This window comes from Stenella coeruleoalba (assembly GCF_951394435.1).
Source record: "Stenella coeruleoalba genome assembly, chromosome: X".
Classification (NCBI taxonomy): domain Eukaryota; kingdom Metazoa; phylum Chordata; class Mammalia; order Artiodactyla; family Delphinidae; genus Stenella; species Stenella coeruleoalba.
Genome location: NC_137152.1, coordinates 107,791,705 through 107,810,516, shown reverse-complemented (window position 1 = coordinate 107,810,516; position 18,812 = coordinate 107,791,705). Strand labels below are relative to the sequence as shown.

The 18,812-nt window shown below is 44.3% G+C and overlaps 1 protein-coding gene across 3 annotated transcripts in view; it reads left to right on the top strand.

Moving 5' to 3' along the window:
• The window catches only part of HS6ST2 (heparan sulfate 6-O-sulfotransferase 2), a gene marked incomplete at its 5' end in the record, with an annotated part of 288,929 nt that overhangs the window by 234,882 nt on the left and 35,235 nt on the right, over positions 1-18,812 (top strand). For 2 of the 3 annotated variants that reach the window (XM_079911560.1, XM_079911559.1), the window contains one exon: positions 15,271-15,357. The exons of the other annotated variant lie outside the window; for it this stretch is intronic. In XM_079911560.1, the coding sequence (XP_079767686.1) occupies positions 15,271-15,357 (87 nt within the window). The remainder of the gene's footprint in view (positions 1-15,270; positions 15,358-18,812) is intronic. 3 annotated transcript variants of the gene reach the window in all.

Below are 18,812 nucleotides of genomic sequence, written 5' to 3'. Positions count from 1 at the left end.
CTATTTCCTTACGCATCAGCAGAACTATTTCCATTAGAGAAGTCAGTGAAAGATCACATGTTGGGAGGAGCTACAAAAAGGGGGGCATTTCAGCTTGGTACCTGGGCCTTTCATCTTTACGCACTAAGAAAACTCTCAAAAACGTATCCAGGACTACTGATACTAGGATTTATTTCTAATCAAAAGGAGAATGAAGCCAAAGCACAACCGTGGATAAAAGAATGGAACAGATTTGTTTTTAACAAACATAGCAGGATTAATAGATGGAAAGGGTGCCGATTTCTTCAATATAATCAAGCTTTCCATGTAGCTGCATCGGTTACTACGTTCGACAGCTGTAGCATGTTCTCTTGACTCTGCCCACTGAAGGAGACATCTTTGTCCTTTGAGCTTGCATTAGGTTTCTGGAATCAGTCAAATGTCATCAGGAGGTAATTACGATGTACTAACTGGATGATCAAGCTGGGTTCTATGGTTAGGGCCAAAAGTGAGGTGTGACCACACAGTCGTGAATGATATTTCTCATATATTTCATAAATGTCTGTGAAGATAGTTCCCAGAGAAGAGCCCTAGAAACGTTGTGAATGCCGGCAGCATCCTTGGAATCTGTATACAGCCTCTTCAGGTGACAACTTTAAGAGGACCAGCATTCACTGGGTATAATATAGGCCCTGGATTCTTGCTAAAGATCTGTTTCAAGACTTTGTCACGCTGCCTACCTTGACTACTTATTTGCCAAGTAACTCTGAGCCTGGTTTTCCTTCCAGCAATCTGGATGGAGCTAGCATCTTTCATGAGTGTAAATTTACAAAAGTCTAATTAATACCTCTTACTTCCTAATGAGTTACTCCTTTTGACTTCATTGACTAGCAGGGCCAAATATGTGATGTCAGAATTCCCTAAGTGAATTACTGAGCTTGTGAAAACCTGGGCTGGAATGAAAAATCACCCCAGTGTATTTAATCCAGGAACAATTAAAAGGCCAGAGAATTAATTAATGTGGGTTTTAATTTGTTAAGGTCTTGAAAGAGGGAGCCTTTTTGTTTGGCCTGGTGCCTTTTTGTGTCTTCTTTGATTAAACGGGAGTATGCCTTGGGGAAAAGTATCTATTTCCTTACTCTTCCTAGGTAAGCTATGATCAAGAAAGAAAAAAGTGGTCTCCGAGCCTGCAAAGAGCATCAGATCACTAGATTTGCAATTCAGGTGATGAGCCAGTGCCCTGCCTTGAGGAACTGATAGGAGGCATAGAAGGAGAATTGCCAATAGAAGGAGGAGATAATGATAAAAGAGTTTGACAGGAGAGCAGTGCCCCAGGGGTCCCGAACAAAGAATTAGAAAGAAGTCCAAGGGAAACTGGGAGAAGAAAGCCATGGAAAGCCCCAAGCCCACTGACATAAGACGACTCAGTGGGATCTATCCTTTCTGCAGTCCAATGAGCGTGTGGTTTGGGGAACCATTGGTCTAGGGCCCATGTTCAAATGCATGCCTCTAGGTTTTCCACCCTGTCCCCCAGTAGCCGCTTAGATCACCAGGAAGGCTGCACCTACACCACATTATCTTAGCTGCCTGCAGGTTGCTGCCACTAGCTTACCTTCTAACAAGATATCCTCAGCTGCTAAACATGGATGAATTTTATAGTCTGGAAATTATACTGCACTCAACTTCACTCTTTAAAAATATTTTTATTGGAGTATAGTTGATATAAAATGTTGTGTTAGTTTCTGCTGTACAGCAGAGTGAATCAGTTATACATAGACATATATCCACTCTTTTTTATATTCTTTTCCCATATGGGTCATTACAGAGTACTGAGTAGAGTTCCCTGTGCTATACAGGAGGTCCCTATTAGTTATCTATTTTATATGTAGTAGCTCAAGTCGACTTTTTAAAAAGTCTATATAAGATACTGTCCTATGGAGAATGCTTCTGTATTTCCAGAAAAATCTGTGCTTCTTAGACTCAGCACCAGGAGTAAGTTTGACTCTCCTGACAAAAGGATGCCCTTCCTTTTTATCTCAAGTTGAAAACACTGTTATCCAACTTGTTTCCCTTATGGCCTTCGTTGCTAGGAAACTCAGAGCTAACTCTAGCCGTCAATTTCAGTAATCCTGCTGCCTAAGATTTTGAGAACGAGTCTCTCTCCCTTTTAAAACTATGTTTATTGATCTTGTTTTTTCCCAGGGTCGCATTATAGGTGTACCTTAGGATAAGCTACCTTTAATTTGGGATAGTGGTAGGTTATAAATTACAAAAAATTATTGCTGTGACCTAGCCTGTGATGGTCTAACACCAACCTGCATTCTCCCTGGCCCATGCTACTATCCCTGACCTTGTGCTCCTTGGAATAAACTGTGTTTCCGTTAGTCACAGCCCCTATTTCCACAATAGATTTGATGCTTTTCCCCTATATATTGATACATCTTTCACCGTAATTTCTAGATGCCTCCAAATATCAGAAAAAGTGGGAAGGGAGTGCATAGAGCAGCGTTCACCGCCCTGTTTTTTTCTTATCTCTGGAGCCAGTTGTATAAAACTGCCAAGAAGGAAATTTCCACTTAAGCCGAAACCTTTCAGCACGGGGATCACTGACCTGTGGCAGTTACTGATGCTAGGATTGCGGCTGTTGGTGCCCTACTTGACTTTCAGTTTGTGGCCATCACTTGACAGAATTAAAAATTGACTCTGCTCCGTCTGCTCGTTTGTTGAAGGGCACGGTCTGTTCCAGAAGAGATGCTGTCTAGGAAAACAAAGATTCTGTACCGTGCCCAGAAACCAAAATTAGATGGGTCGGGACCCAGGCCTGCAAGCTGTTGACTCCCTGGAGTTCATGGTCTTGCATGGGCCATGGATAACCTTTCTCTAGAACCATGGGCAGTTGGACAATGTGCCTTGACAAGGTCTGGCTGAGTTTTGACATTCTGGCAAGCAGGTGGTAAAGGCCATGTCCCCTTAATTTAAACAACAGTCCTACCCAGGCCTACCAGAAATGAGTAGAGCAAGAGCTCCTGAAGGAAATTCAAAGAAAAAAACAGCAAACCTTTTTGAGAGTAAGGGTCACACTTTCCCTCTGGGGTTTCAGCTCCCTCTTGAGTTTCTGGAACTTTAACACTGAACGGTCCTCCCATAAGCCCCAGATAAGCTGAGAATATCAAAGGTAACCTTAATAAATCACACTGAGAAGACAAAAGGAAAACACAATTAGCATTGAGTAGACAGGAGTCACAAAATCCATAATTCTGAGGATCCCAGGAGAAGCATTGAATGTCTTTAGGAAGCACATTTCTTTTGCCCCTGAGCCATTATACCCATTTTATGCATCTATCTGGGTGCCTTTCCTCCCAATTCTGGGTTTCCCTGAGATAAATACCACCTTGTTTTCCTTTAAGTGTCAACTCTTGCTTTCCCTGGTTGGATCTTTTGTGCTGCTTCCAGGGTCCCCCCACCCCTTCCAGGGCATGATGATTAACTGCCATTCTTGAACCCTGATGAAGGTTCCAGCCCTTCAGAGCTTAAGTTATCTGCCTATCTCACAGGCAGTCATTCTTTTTCTTTTTGTAAAATAAATTTATTTATTTATTTTTTGGCTGCATTAGGTCTCCGTTGCTGCGAGCGGTCTTTCTCTAGTTGCAGCGAGCGGGGGCTACTCTTTGATGCGGTGGGTGGGCTTCTCATTGTGGTGGCTTCTCTTGTTGTGGAGCACGGGCTCTAGGGTGCGTGGGCTTCAGGAGTTGTGGCACGTGGGCTCAGTAGTTGTGGTGCACGCGCTTCGTTGCTCCGTGGCATGTGGGATCTTCCCAGACCAGGACTCGAACCCGTGTCCCCTGCGTTGGCAGGCGGATTCTTAACCACTGTGCCACCAAGGAAGTCCCGAGAATCATTCTTTACAACCCGTCGCTGGGGTGTTCTGACCCATCTATCCCCCATTGAGAGGGATCTGGTAGTGGCTTACTATGGTTTAACATTCACGGCGTTCCTTCGTAGACAGCGTCAATAACAGAGTGAAGACAGTCATTTCCTCACAAAGGCTGAGGGAGTTAAGGAAGAGGGGAGGATCTTCTGATAGTAGGATCTGCTCCCAGTCAGTAAGGAGGACATTTTTCAGGAGGACTTTGTTCTTTACTTCATTTAGACTTCTGCAGTAATAAGCTTCATTTGTGCCTTTCATGTTTTTATCACTGTAGTTTTCTACCTCTCCACTTCTCCATTTTCCCTAAGGCAAGAAGTGCTCCCAGACAGGGAGATCTTGCATTGTGATTTCAGTGTTTGCTATAGAGAAATCTATGGACACCCAGTTCGTACAGGTTTAAAGAACTTGTTGATAGGAGGTTGATTGTTTAGTAGCTGGGGACAACTAGAGGGCCGTTATTTCAAAGCACAGAACCTATCTTGCAAAGAGGTGACAGAGATGATATCAGGACTCTCAGGAAGCCCAGGCCTGCCCAAGTGCAAAACAATTGGGTCTTGGCACGTGGCTGACTTGAATTCTGATTATTCCAGAGCCAAGATTTTCTTGAAGTTTCAAAACCAAGGGGGGAGCAGTAAGGCCCCTTTCTGATTTTGTACATAATAGAGGAAGCAAACAACAGGAACAATAATGAAAAGCAGACTAGTTCTTTCTTTGGGAGATTATAGTCATATTTGCATAAACTTTAGTACAGTTGCTTCATCTAGATTAGGCACTAAAACAGTTTCTTGTTTTATTGACCTATGTTTCAATAAATAAGGTCAGACTGAAAAAAATATGTCTGAAGCCTATAATTATGGATTTGTTTGGCACAAGATGCTTCCTTCAGCATACTTCAGATCATCTTTTCCAGGAATTGATGAGAACAGGTTGCATGTGATCAAGAAGGCTCATTCTCTATCAAATACTCTTGGCATTATAAGGGACAGCATGACTGATGAAATACCACAGCTAATCAGAAAAGTGCACTAGGAGAAAGCAAGATGGAGCAGTTGGAACCCCAAGACACAAAACTGTCTTACAATCAGCAAATGAGTCTCTTCTGATTGCAACATTCCTGCTTCCAGATCCAGTTTCTCCTTTGGCTTGCATGAGCCCACTTTCTCCATTCTAGCTTGTCATTAATCTTCCTCCCAGGCTCTTCTTTTCTCATTCTACACACTCTCCCTGTATAATCTCTTCTACTCTAAGATCTTCAACTGCCACCAATATGCTGAAGACTCCCAAGTCTCTGGAGACCATTCTTCAGCTGAGGTATATGTAGCTGCTTTGCCTCCACATATCCAGTTGTCAATTTGTGTCCCACAGGCACAGAAAACTCAACATAACCCAAGACTGAACCTCTCATTTCCTTCCACATACCCTCCGCCCTCCCAAAGGCTTCCCCCCCCCCCTTCTTGTACTACTTATGTTGGCAAATGGAGCCGCAGTTCATTCATGTTACCTCATCTTTGGTCCCAAGCCTTCCTGCCTTGTTCTGTATTCTGTAGGGGCTCTGGCCAGGTTTGCTAGGTGCCAGCCAAGTTGTATCATTAACTCAATGTCCATGCTTGGATACCTCCGTTGGGTCCATCCATTCTCCTCTCTGAACCCTACTTTCTTGTCTCTAAGGAGCCTTCTAGCTCCATATTTCTGAGTCTTTCCATTGCCTGAGGTGGGGTATATTCAATAAAGAACCTTAATCTTTGGCTTAGCTAAGTGCTCTGTGTTAGACTAGACTGTTATTAAAAACTCATATTCGTGGAAAGAAGTATATTGTTATAAATTATACAAAGCCTAGTATTTAACAGTGATTAATGGGTGATAGAGAACAAGATTTGTTTCCATGAATTTTCAGTATTTTAATCTCCCATGAACATACACAGTAGAAGAATGCTCAGATTTCCAAATTGGAACACAACAGAAAGAAGCTGATTATTGGGTTTCACTCGGAAGAGAAAATTAGAAGTTGCCTATACACATCATAGAACAGATAATATTTGCAAAGGAGCCCCTACTTAGAAACAACATGTAGTCAAACAAATGTGTGATCCCTGAATGAGTGATGCTTGAGCACTTTGAAAATGGAAATATTTTTGAGCCTTAACTGTCCCTCTCAATATAAATGAAGAGAAACCTTTAAAAACCTTTGCTTTAGAGGCACAGAGCTGTTAAGAGACATACTGGAGCAGAGTTGAGAGAACTTTTCTTTCCTAAATACACCAGAAAGCATTTTCAACACCTTGTTGACATGGCCCTTCTATTTTATTTCTAAGGAGCCAGCTGCACTTTTATTTTTATTTATTTATTTATTATTATTTTATTTTATTTTTGACTGTGTTGGGTCTTCGTTGCTGCACGCGGGATTTCTCTAGTTGCAGCGAGTGGGGGCTACTCTTTGTTGGGGTGTGCAGGCTTCTCATCACAGTGGCTTCTCTTGTTGCGGAGCATGGGCTCTAGGTGCACAGGCTTCAGTAGTTGTGGCATGTGGGCTCAGTAGTTGTGGCTTGCAGGCTGTAGAGCACAGGCTCAGTAGTTGTGGCGCACGGGCTTCGTTGCTCCGCGGCATGTGGGATCTTCCTGGACCAGGGCTCGAACCCATGTCCCCTGCATTGGCAGGCGGATTCTTAACCACTGCGCCACCAGGGAAGCCCCCAGCTGCACTTTTAAATCTTGAATATATTCACCCCCTTAGAAAGCACTTAAGATGTGGAGTTCAGCCACAAGAATGTATTTGAATGCTCCTGGCTTTGGACACTAACGTGTAGCTAGAGAATTGGTGCCCTGAAGCCCCAGTGTTAAGATCAGAGGCCTTGGTTAGGCAGGACCAACCCTGCCTCCATCACCCAACCTGTCCAAGATCATCCAGCTATTACAAAGATAGGGTATGACCCCAGGTCTGCCTGATGCCAGCGCCCATGCTCTTTCTACAACTTTAGAGTTGCCTTCAGTTCGTTTGGCAATGCCAGTCTCCAGAGTTGCTGATTCCCACTGGTTTTATCCTACTTGACTTTCATATCAGTGGGCATTGGAGCTCAGTAATGGCACTGTGATAAGCTATCACCTTTGTAGGCCTACGGTGTGGTCTGATATGTCATTTGAGCAAAAACCCAAAGGCACATGACTCTGTTACCAGACCTCTAACTTAATATGTGTTAGTCTGTTCAATTCAAAAAACATACGTCAGAAGCCACATTTATCAGGATGCTTAGCAGTCAACAGATATTGAAAACCTTCTATATGACAGATGTCATAAGAAACTTTATGAACAGATAGGAACACAATTTACCCTTGTCCTCAAAGAACTTAATATATAAGGTGCAGGCAGAGTGGACATTCTTGAGAATCCCATAAGAACATAGTAGAAAGTAAAAACAAAGTAATTATTCACCAGAGAAAAGGAAATGAATAAATGATCAGTTCCTGCCCCCGCCCCCAGCGACGCCCTTGGTTCACGTCATTCTGAAGTAGAAAGTCAGAATCGCACTTCCAAGGAAATGGACAGACTTTTCGTTTTCCCTCTGTGTGCTAATTCCTGCCACAGCAATTGGCCTCTTTGGCCTCTTTCCTAAAAGTTCACTGAGACTTTTCTGGCCTCCTCTGGGGACTCCTTAATGCATAATGTTCACCAACTAGGCTCCAGTTGTGAATTTTTAATTATGCCAGATCATTTTCAGTAAATAGAACTTCAAGCTCAATTAATGCTGTCGGATCCAATTTTGGTCTCACCTGCTCTGAGCTCCACTCTGTGGTGTTTGCAGTAATTTCCACTTCCTCAGGAAACAGGAGCTTCTCCAGAGATGGATGTTGGCGGCCCTTGGCGTCTGCCTTTTCCTGACTCAGTAGCAGTACGGGGGGAATATTTCATCCAGAAGATTCTAATCGTGTTGCCTGGAAAGCAGGGGCAATGGATACGGCAGACTGTGATCCCTCAGTGGCCACTAAGTGTGGCTGTCTCATGCGTCTTGTGAGGCAGTGGTTCTCCCCGCTTGATCTTAGCAGAAAGGCGGAGAAGCGATGAGGCAGTGGCTCTCAAAGGCCAGCAACGTCAGCATCACCGGGAACTTGGTAGAAGTGTAAATTCTCAGGCCCGCTTCCTAGAGCTGCTGAATCAGAGACTGTGGGTAGGACCCAGCTATCTGGGTTTTACAAGTTCTCCAGGTTATTCTCATGTCTAAGTCTATGAGCCACTGTTGGCAGATAAGTGTTTCAAACTAAGGATAGGCATAATTCGTTCTGTTTTCTGAAAATTCTCATAACCCAGGTTTCATTTTCTGATTTCTGATTTTTTTTGATTTATGATTTTTAACACAAATCATAAATTTCATCATAGTAATTCAGCTTTACCTTTGCCTTCCCTGATTCCCCTAAGCATAGGTGGTTGCCGTCTGGTTTATTTCCCTAGTATCTTTTCACACTTGCTTTGTCCCATTTGGTACAAGGTGTTGTTTTGTATCTGTCAACGTGCTTGCCTCCTGCACCCACCTTTGGGCCGCCTGAGGGCAGGAACCTTGTCCCACTCATCAGTATATCCCCAGGGCCCAACAGGATGAAGGGCACACAGAAAACACACAGTAAACGTTTTTGAGTGAATATATTATTTAATGTTTTATAAGTTTCAAAACTTTGATGTGGCCTTAAGAAGTAGGACTCGCAGAAGAGGAAACTGAGACCCAGAGAAGTTAGGTGATTCGGTGGGTCGATTACAGATCGAAAGCTTGAGGCCAAAGCTTGCCTCAATTTGGGAAAGGTAATGGCCACAGGTCCTTAAACATTGCCCTCCTGAACTCAGCTCAACTCAGGAAGCCTGAGGTACTTTGGCTCTTCAAGGGCAAAGCCCTTGATTTGCTCCCAGGCAGGCTGCCCCATCCCCAACCGTGATGTTACTAGTTGTGTCATCCTTGTACCATTAGGAATGCTAAGAGAGGGTGACTGAGGATGCCAGTTCGTAAGGCACAGTGCAAAGGCTGAGAACAGGAAAGGGAAGGGAATCATGCCAAAAAATAGGAGTGGATTTTAGCACGATCGATGGGAGGTATAGTCTCTGATATGTGGTTAGTCCTTGGGAAAAGGGAGCAAAGAGGAAGGGACATGAGCTGCAAGTGAAGCCAAAGTCTAAAGCTCAGTTTTGCTTCTCTGCCAGGCTGCCCTCCTTACACTGAGGTGACAGCAGCCTGGGATGTACTTTGCGAGGTGTCGTTGGGAAATGGGTTGACGGTGATTGCCACCCACCACTCCCCTTGGTGTCCAGCTCGCCTTGTGACCTGTAAGCAATCTGGCTGGGCTAAGAGGATGGGGAGAAGCAGCCTATGGGCACAGACCCATAGCAGCCTATGGACCGAAAAAGGCTTGAGGCCTGTACTTTCCCTCAGTAACTTTAGCATTGAACCCTATACGAGTAAGTGAACTGGCTCAGGTTCTTTTCCTTGAGCCCCTGGGTTATAAGACTTTGGAACCCACTTGTAAATCATCACAAACTGGGGTGGAAGAAAGCGGGTTCCAGTACAGGCTGTCCCCCGCCCCAAACATCCGCTCGTTAATCACAATGGATTGCTGTCCCATCAGGCTTTGCGGCTTATCTCACAGCTTTGACTCCCACTTGGGAGCGATGACTGTACCTCTGACCCTGTCTCTTTCTTCTTGAGCTGCTGTGCCATCTCTCTAATTGCCTGCTGGACACTGTCCATCAACACCCCAACTCGATATGCTCCTGGCCAAATCCATCATCTTCCCCTCTAGTCCAGATCCCCCTCTCAACGAATCTGTCTCTTTCACTGGCACCTCTGTTTTCCCAGTCATTCAGCTTCCAAACCTTCTCAGCAGCCTCATGTAGACTTTATTCTCATTCTCCAGATGGAGTCAGTTCTCAAGTTCAGTCATTTCCTTTTGCTATGCCGTGCGTGGTTTCCTTCTTTCCACCCGCATAACAACTCTTCTGGTCCAGGTTCCCATCATATTTCAGGTCTCAATCACCCTAAACCATCCAATACCAGAACTATGATTTTTTTTTTGCTTCTCAATCCCCTATCTGATGGAGGAACCCAGGGCTACATGTGAATGCAATAGTGGTGAGACACAGTTCCAGTGGCCTCTGATAGTCTGTAGCCAACATCCAAGCTCTTGGTAAAGACTTAAGTGAATAGCCAGACGAAATGAGAAAATAATATCATTTAGGAACTGATCATGTTCTTTCCTGATGCCAGTGAGGCATTCAGGGATGTGACCGCCTTCCCTGGGCAGAAACAGCATGTGCCAAGAGGTGAAGAGAGCAAAAGGGCAACAAAATCAATAAGCTTATTGCTCCAGTCCCCAGTGCCCCTGTGGTGAGTTGTTAGAGTGAAAAATTAATGGAAGGGGAGAGGCCAAGATAATGCGAGCGTCCCAGCTGCCTTTTCCAGGAGCTCTGCAATTACAAAGTAATTGTGTGCTTCTGTGTGAATGGTCTACCTGATCAGCTGAGTGCCCTCTGCTTTAGAGAGGAGAATCCTAAGACAGAAGGAAGTCACATGCCTCCCTGGCAGCCAGGATTAGAACTCAAGATTCCTGAGTAAATGCTTTGAATGCCTGAGGTTGTTTCTGAGAGACTGTAGCCACAATGGGCTTCACAGCAATAAAGATGTGCATTTTCTCTTGTCTAAAAACCCTCAGTCATTGCCCACAGTTAAACAAAGGGAACCTAGGGGGGGAAGCTAAAGGAAAGCACAGCTTAGTGAACTGAACTTTCTTTGCTTGATGGTTAATAGAAATCATAGATCATGGGAAGAGGATGCTTAAAGAGACATGGACTCGACTTTAGACACTTCGGGTAGAAGAAAATGAAAAAGTTTGGAACCAAGAAAGAAAACCACTCAGGACATAACCTAGCAAGACAGAAAAATGAAATGAAGAATCCTCACCAGCTCTAATTAAAGGAAATCAGTATTTGAAGAGCTGTCTTGCTCAGTAACAGGACAAGGGCAAAAATACTTCAGCAACGTGAGCCTCTTAGAAAATAGAAAAGCAGGCTTTCATGGGGAAGCAATCATGATTTAAAAGGCTTCACAAGACAACCACTCGGTGGGTTGATATGTTGTAGAGGGCACTCAAGCACCTTTTGGGAAGGACATAGATGAGCTTCTATGCCTGCTAGACTCTATATTTGTAAAGCACATTTCCTTATCCTGGGAGCTCTAAGAAGCCAAAGGTCATTTCTAGGGAGCAAAGAGTAGCTACCGTTTCCCCAGAGAGACTTGAAGTAAACCCTTAGCAATAGCTTGGGTTTCATCTCTGTTACCACTTACAAGAACACACACTGGGAAAACACTAAAAGCCATACAAATGCAACAGACTTTCTGTTGTTATTCGCGCCGCTAGCCAACCATCCGAGCAAGTCCTTTCTAAGCTCACCTCTTTGTGATCCACGTGATGATCAACCATCAGTAACTGGAATCCAGTTTTCCCAGACCGTTCTTCCTTAGGCGTGGAAAATATGGGACATGTGTGTCACCACTTCCTTCTCTCCCACCGGTGCCAGACATTGATACAGTTGGCACTCCTTTTCCACTGAGCCGAAATGCAGCTTTTTCATTTATTTGTTCAACAAGTATTTTTTGGAGCGCCCTCTTAAGAGCTAGTTGGAGAGATGGATAAACAGTAAAATAGAAACAACACTACAGGCACCCCATGCTAAGTGCCAAATAAAAGATACGTAGACAATGAGTATTATAGCCCAACTCGCTCTTCCGAAATACAATTTCAAATTCCTAGGGCCCTGAAAATTAATTTTTAAAAATTCAGTGCTCTCTTAGTTAGAGCAACACAACTATTTCTCATGGGTCTGAGACGAATTAATTCCAAAAAGAGCTTACGATGTACTACTGGAAATGCAGAAGTTTCTGTATGCCACCCATCAAGAAAGTGAGTCGAGGGTGTTTGAAACTGCTAGGTTCTTCTCCCTCAAGTACCTCTCTGACCTAAGAGAAAAAATCCAGATTGGAGTGGATCTGATTGCCATTTTGGGTTAAGTACCCTGGATGCCATTTCAGCATCAAATTATTCAATCAGAAACACTTTGAAAATGCTTAAGAGTTGGGTTAGTCACAGTTTTCCCACCTGGATACAATGTGCATAATACTGCAGGATTTTATTTTTCACTTTTCTGGTGTTGGAGACATTTGTGGAGCCAATGGAAAATGGTTTACGATACATGTTGATGGACAGCCGACCAAACAGACAGAGCGAGTGCTGGCATTCATTAAATTTTCCTATCAGGAACCCACCTGGAATTGTATCCATAGGTCTTTGATGAGGCTGGCTTGGGAGGGAGAGAGGAAAGAATCTTACCCCAGGAAAAAGATAGCTACTCCTAAGGAGTGGGAGAAGCCTGGATCCATGCCCCCTGGGATTTCAGGCCATAGCTTTTAATACCCCAAAGAGGAGATGAAAGTCAAAAGGGCTGACAAGTCGTCTAGAGACAGACAAAATAATGACAACTGGGGTGCGCCTGTTTCAGATGTGTAAGTTGGAAACTAGCTCTAATTCCAGGCAGCCCCCCCAATCTCATATAACCCCAAGTTATCATCCAGGTATCCCCAAAGCAGGCAGGGCTTATTCCTGTAAGTCCCTGGGATTGCCACATGCTTCTTTCAGTGGTCAGCATCCTCGGCAGCATCTTAATCTTTGGATCATTGACCCATGTTTTTTCAGATCTCTGAGGCTCCCAGACAGTCTGCAGTTGCAAGATTTTCTCTTTCTCTCTCGTGGAGCACTTCTGGAAAACTTGGGGTCTCTCTTTCTCAAAGTTTCAGAATCATAGCATCTTGTCCAGACTTACGTACTCAGCCTGGAACTTTGAGGGGGAGCTCTTTCCCCTCAGTGTTAGGCCAACCTTTCTATACAACAGTTCCTTAGTACATCTACAGAATTAAACTCCTAGGATCCAAGCCTGCCGCCATTCTGCTGGCCACTCCCCCACTTTCAGAAACCTTTTGCCACTGTCAGTGGATCTGCTATTGGCAGGGAACAAACATTTTGAGTTACTTGATTACTTTCACCTCCAGTCTTGGTGCCGTACCTTCCGTCTGTGATTCTTCTCTGAGCAAGTTTTGTGTTTATTCCACTCAGATCTGCCCTTAAAGGATTTGGCACTTGGTCAGAGGGGGTCCTTATTTCGATCACTTAAAGGAAGACTGCTCCAGGACCACCACCTCCTCCCACCTCCAAAGCAGCTGTTAATAAGGTCGCCACGGCCAGCTGACAGCTTTCCCAGATGTCCTGCGGTGCCCTGCATTGAGCTTAAAGAGGGTCACTTGTCATGCAGATTTTAAAGACCCTTGGCTCGCAAGGCACAGACTTGGGAATACAGCAGTGGGAATGGGTGTCTTTTATTCAAAAGAACGTGGATGCCTGAACTTAGCGACTCGGGAGACAGGGTGTTGAGTGACCACCTACTATTCTGAACCTAGCAGCCTGCAAGATCAAAAGATCCCTTGTTTCAGAAGGCTTCCATCAAAGTTTCCCACTGCCTCCAGTTTGAGTGAGGGGGTGGGAGGAGGAAGGCTCAGTGGCCAGTGAGCTGAATGTGGAAGTGAGGGAATTGAGACTCGCTTGAATTTTGCAACACACAGCGTATTTCATCCTCTGCATGAGACTGCAGCAGCCTTCTGGAAGAGACACTTATGAATTCTTCTGAGTTCTAGTCTTTTGTCCAGTTATCACTTCGTTTCTGAGGGGGGTTCTGAATGAGGATGGTAGCTGCTATGGTCCCAGGGATGGTTAAGGAGTTCTTTGCCAGGAAGTCAGCGTGGATGGGCAGGGGCAGTGCTGCATGAGTTCTTCAGCACTTCGTCTCAGCGGGCTTCTGACATCTCCTGGGGGACAGACTGTGCGCCTACTCTCTCCAGAGCCACCCACCCCAGCAGAAGGATTGGCGCTCACCTTGGTGACTCCCACTTCAAAGGAGTGCTTTGGAGCCCTCCTGGACACTGAATCCTACCTGCTGGAACTTTCGCTATCTGTCTGATTAGCCCTGTGCTCACACACATCTGTATTGCCTTGGCAATCGCCAGGCACCCATGATTATCTCTTGTTCCAGTCACATCCACGTAGCCACTTAAAGCTGATGGATGTGAGGCAGAATACCTTTTGTGACCCACCCTCTCACCCTACCTCACCCCACATCTAAATACAGCTACTTGCAGGCATCTATTTCTGAGGTACTTAAAAGATTCATAAATATCTGGAAAGCTCTTTGACATTCTCTGAGGCAATATCCTGTGCCTTTGGAAGGCTCTGTTATACTCATTGAAAGCCAAGATACGCCTTTTTCTTCTTTACTTTCACTTTCTGTAAAAGGTTATGCTGACGTAGATCTTAGTAACAAAAAAAAATTCTTTCTGATGAAATCAGGATAAATAATTCCACACATCATCAAGCGGGGGAAAAGGCTTTGAACTGGTTTCCATGGAAATCTCAGATGAAGTAAAGTAATAATTTCAAGGCAGAGCAGCTGAATTGAAGATAATGGTAAAAATAGTTTGATAAAGAAAATAGAATAAAGTAATCAAGAAGCCTCCAATCAATTATTCCTTTTTGTTTACCTTCAAGTGATTAATTTGTCTGCATTTATTAACCTGAAGAGATTAAGCAGACCTTCCTAGTGATTTATTTCGTAATTGTTTCCAAGGTTTGACATAAGCTGTGCAGTTATTGAAGGTGCAGATCTAAATTCAATTACTCATGAAGCAGGTGGTGCTTCACCTGAAAGAATATCTGAATTCACGGCCTTCCCATGTTAACATTATGAGTGAAAATTATTAATTTATCTGATAGTATCTCCCAAAGACTTTTAGAAGTCATTTGGCATCCACATACTTCACAACAAGTCAGCAGCTTCAGAACTGAACTTGAAGTACAGAGAACCCAGAGACAGGAAATAAAGGATTTTAGGTTAAAGACTAGTTAATTTTTTTGGCCAGAGCCTCTCTTGAGGCCTGGGCTGTGGCACTGTCATTAATGGCATCCACCAGCTCAAGCTCTGAATGCCAAAAGAATAGCTTTCTTTCTTTGAACTTGACCAATGGTTCCCACTCTCTGTACCTTTGAAGGACAGCACTGGATAAGATCACGCTTTATTTTGACAGGCGAGAGAGACAGAGAGACACATGCACGCACACACACGCGCGCACACACACACACACACACACACACACGGGGGGGGCGTGGGGGGAGAAGAGAGATTAAGATATTGAAAGAGAGACGCCTTGAAAGTCTTTAAATGAAATAACTAATTTCTTTTTGTCTCTGTGGTCATTGCTGTGTATATTTTTCTATTCTTTCTGTGGGTATAGTAAGGATAGACGGGGTTCTCCAAACACGAATCCAGGCGCCAACTCTCCGTCATCCACAAAGGCCCGGAACACATCTAAGAACGGGAAGTAAGTGGAAAGTGCCCCTGTGCATCCAACACAGCTGTCACCAAGCCATGTACTGTCCTCATTTTGTCATTCATTCATATTCATTCAAAGATTTGCAGAATGCCTTCTGTGTGCTTTGCTTTGGGCTAGTCACTGGGGAATTTAAATGAGTAAGGCATGTGTCAGGAATATTGGGTGCATGAAGAACTAAAGAAGGGGGAGGAGAGGGAGGGGGAAGTCAAGAGATGGCTTTGGGAAGATAGCTTTTAGGGCTGATTGTGATGGGTAAAGACTTACAGCAATGCAAGATTTGGGCTATGAGTCTCAAAAGTTGAAGAAAGAAGAAGCCGCGGCACTGATCAATTGTTTTATGATTTGCAAAATCCATGAAAATTTGTCTTTGATCCATACACTAAGATTTGGGGTGGATTTAGAAGAATCTAGAAAGCCATTCCATAACTATCCTGGTTTAATTACTTTTGCATTGTAACCATGTCACTGATGTACATGATATGTGTATTCTTTTCCTAGCGACTAACCTGTACCATGACCTAACCCCAAACTGTCTTTTTGTTATTGCCAAAAACTTGTATTGGCTGAATATTTGTGATGTTAGATTTAGCTCTTTGGGCTGATTCCAGAAAGCAACATTGGCCGACCTCTCCCTTTGGATTCAGCAGAGAATGGCAGTCTAAACAGTGTGATCCCATGCAGATGGCATACCTCCAATTAGGCGCTCCCCCTTTGAAGTGGCTTCAGCCCTTTGGTGAATGACTCGGGTCCTCTTGTAAGCCCTCTGTCTCAGGGCTGTGGGGCATTGTCACGGGCAAAAATACATCCCCAAAGGAGAACCCAGCCTGCATCTAGGAGAAGATGAAAGATGCCTTCATCATGCTAAAAGCTCTAATCTAGCAGTGAGATATATCACTACAAGAGCATGGCTTTGCCATGAAAGGTGAATTTGTAACGGTCATATATTTTATGTATTCAGCATTGGACCATAAATGCTGCACTTTGAATATGATCTTATTTTCAACTCCCAAAGCGAAAGAGCTATTGGCTCCCTTTTTTTTCTCCCTTCTCCTCCTGAATACCATTTCAGGTTTGCATATAAAGTTGAATGTGGGCTATCTTGGAGAATATCAAAAGCAGTGGTGAAGACAGAAGACGAAATCTCAGAGCAGTTAGAACTAGTTTCAGTTATTTATTGCTGAGCACCACAATCAAAATGCTGAATAAATTATGAAGGAAGGGAATTGATACACACATTCCCAAGCAGCTGAATGTTTCCAAATTAGTCCCAATTCATCGTCAGCATGCGCCCGCGGTTAACAGAGATAGCCTTGGAGAATCGCTTTGAACTCCATGCTTGCAGAAACGGCAGGCCCCGGTCTGGGTATCTTGTACACACCTGTCCTGCTGACAACTGCAGGGCACAGTCTCCCGTTTATTAGGCCCTCATGTATAATTAAGGATGTTTGTGATTGCTGTTGCACTTTGAAAGGAGCATTGTTTTGTTTCTTTTGGCTTTGCGGGAACCCAGACTCTTACCTTGTGAACGAAGAGTCCCCGCGGAGCAGTCGGTAGAATTGGAGTTCAGATGACATAAAGAACGCATAGCTAATACCATACCCGGCTTGTTAACAGTAGGAGGCCTGCATAAATACATTCTTAAGTAGATAAACATGATCTTATATCCCACTTGCTGGATTTGGACACCTCCCAAACTTCTGCCGTGGTGAGGGCCTCCCTTCCCGCACGTTCTGAGCTAGGTGTCTTTTATCTGCCATGCACGTGACTCACAGATTGTGCTGGTTCTTTACAATTTTTCTTTCTTTTCGGGGATTATTAATGAAGATTAAAAAGTTCTCCAATAGCCAGTATTCTCTTCAAGGATATGTTTCAGGTTCCCTTTCTCTTATCTCCCATCAGTTGGTGGGAAGTTGTTGGGTTTTTTTTTTTAACTCTTTTCTGCACATTTTCTCCTCAGGATATTTTTGTCAACAGCAGCAGTACTGACCTTCCATGAATATGGTGAGACTATCCGGGGGGGCATTTTCCCACACTCTCTAGAACAGTGTCTATCAACGTTTAGGCACGTGTGTTGTTATAGTTCAGAGACAGTGGTTACTTCTGGGTTTGGGAGTGTGTGTGGGGAGGCAGGGAGCTAGGTGGGCCTCTGCTCCCTGGGGTTTTCCCCGTGGTGCCTTTCACAGTGGACAGCATCCAGGGTGGGTGCTGTCCTACTGGGTTTTCTCATGTTATTTGACCTCATGACAGGGGGATAGCAGTTTTTAAGAATTCCTCTGTTATTTTGAGGCCAGATACAGGCTGGGAGACAGAAGGCGTCTTCTTTTCTTCTCTGGAAAGAAACTGGCCTCCTCTGTTTTCGAAGACAAGTCAAGCTGCCTCAAATATACCTCATGACTAAAAATAGTAACAACTAGTATGTGTTGAGTGAGTGCTATGGGCCAACCTCTGTCCCCGAGCGCTTGATACAATTCGTGTCATTAATTCTCACCCACCAAAAGCTCAGGAAGTAGGCACTATTATTATTTCCATTTGATACACGAGGAAATTGAGGCTTGGAGAGGATATTGTGTGCCTACGTGGGGTCTCCCAATGAACAATTTTGGTAAAGCCCTTCTTTAGCACCAATAATAGTAATAACAATCAGTAAAATCTATCGAGCTTTGACTTTGTGCCCTCGTGCTAGATAGACCCTGGGCCACAGAGACAAATGCAAGATACGATAGGTGCCCTCAAGGAACTCAGTCTTCAGAGGACAGAGGATGGCGACATGGCGTTTACAGTGAGGCAGTCACGGGGCGCTGTTGGTGGGGAAGACGTCATGTGGGGATATCAACGAAGGCTTCTGAGAAGTGACCCTTGAACCCATTCATTTTCTCCACTTACCCCTCAGGAGGCAAGGCCAGGTCAGAAGAGGAAAAGGCAAATTAGTCACTAAGACAGACAGAGTCCTTTAATGTTGATAAAAAAACAAGTTAAAGTTGTGGATGAGGTCAAAGCTAACACTGAATGGCCAATTCTGTCTTTTTTTCCAACTTCAATCCATTTGGGGCCAACTGCCATGCAGCGTAGCATGCCGAGTAGCTTAAGAAACCTACAGTGTGAAAGTTGTGTCATTCTGCTTGCTCCATTTTATTGCCTGGATCTGAAGCTGGGTACCAGCCCTCTGTTTCAGGGAGGAACAGATGGAATGGGATATGTCTGAGCAGCAGAGCCAGACTACCCTGGCAGTGACTTTCAGGGAGGTGCATGCAGTTTCTTCTATGCTAACAGTGAGCCAAATTGACAGGACAGGGAAAAAAAGCAGTGCAGAGCCATACCACTGAGATCAGGAAGCATAGGTTTGGCAGAGGTTAATCAGAGACCAGCCAGACCAGGCCACCATATTTGATTTGGTTCCCTTCGATAATGTGAATCTGTTATTCTGTCTGACACATCAAGCCACA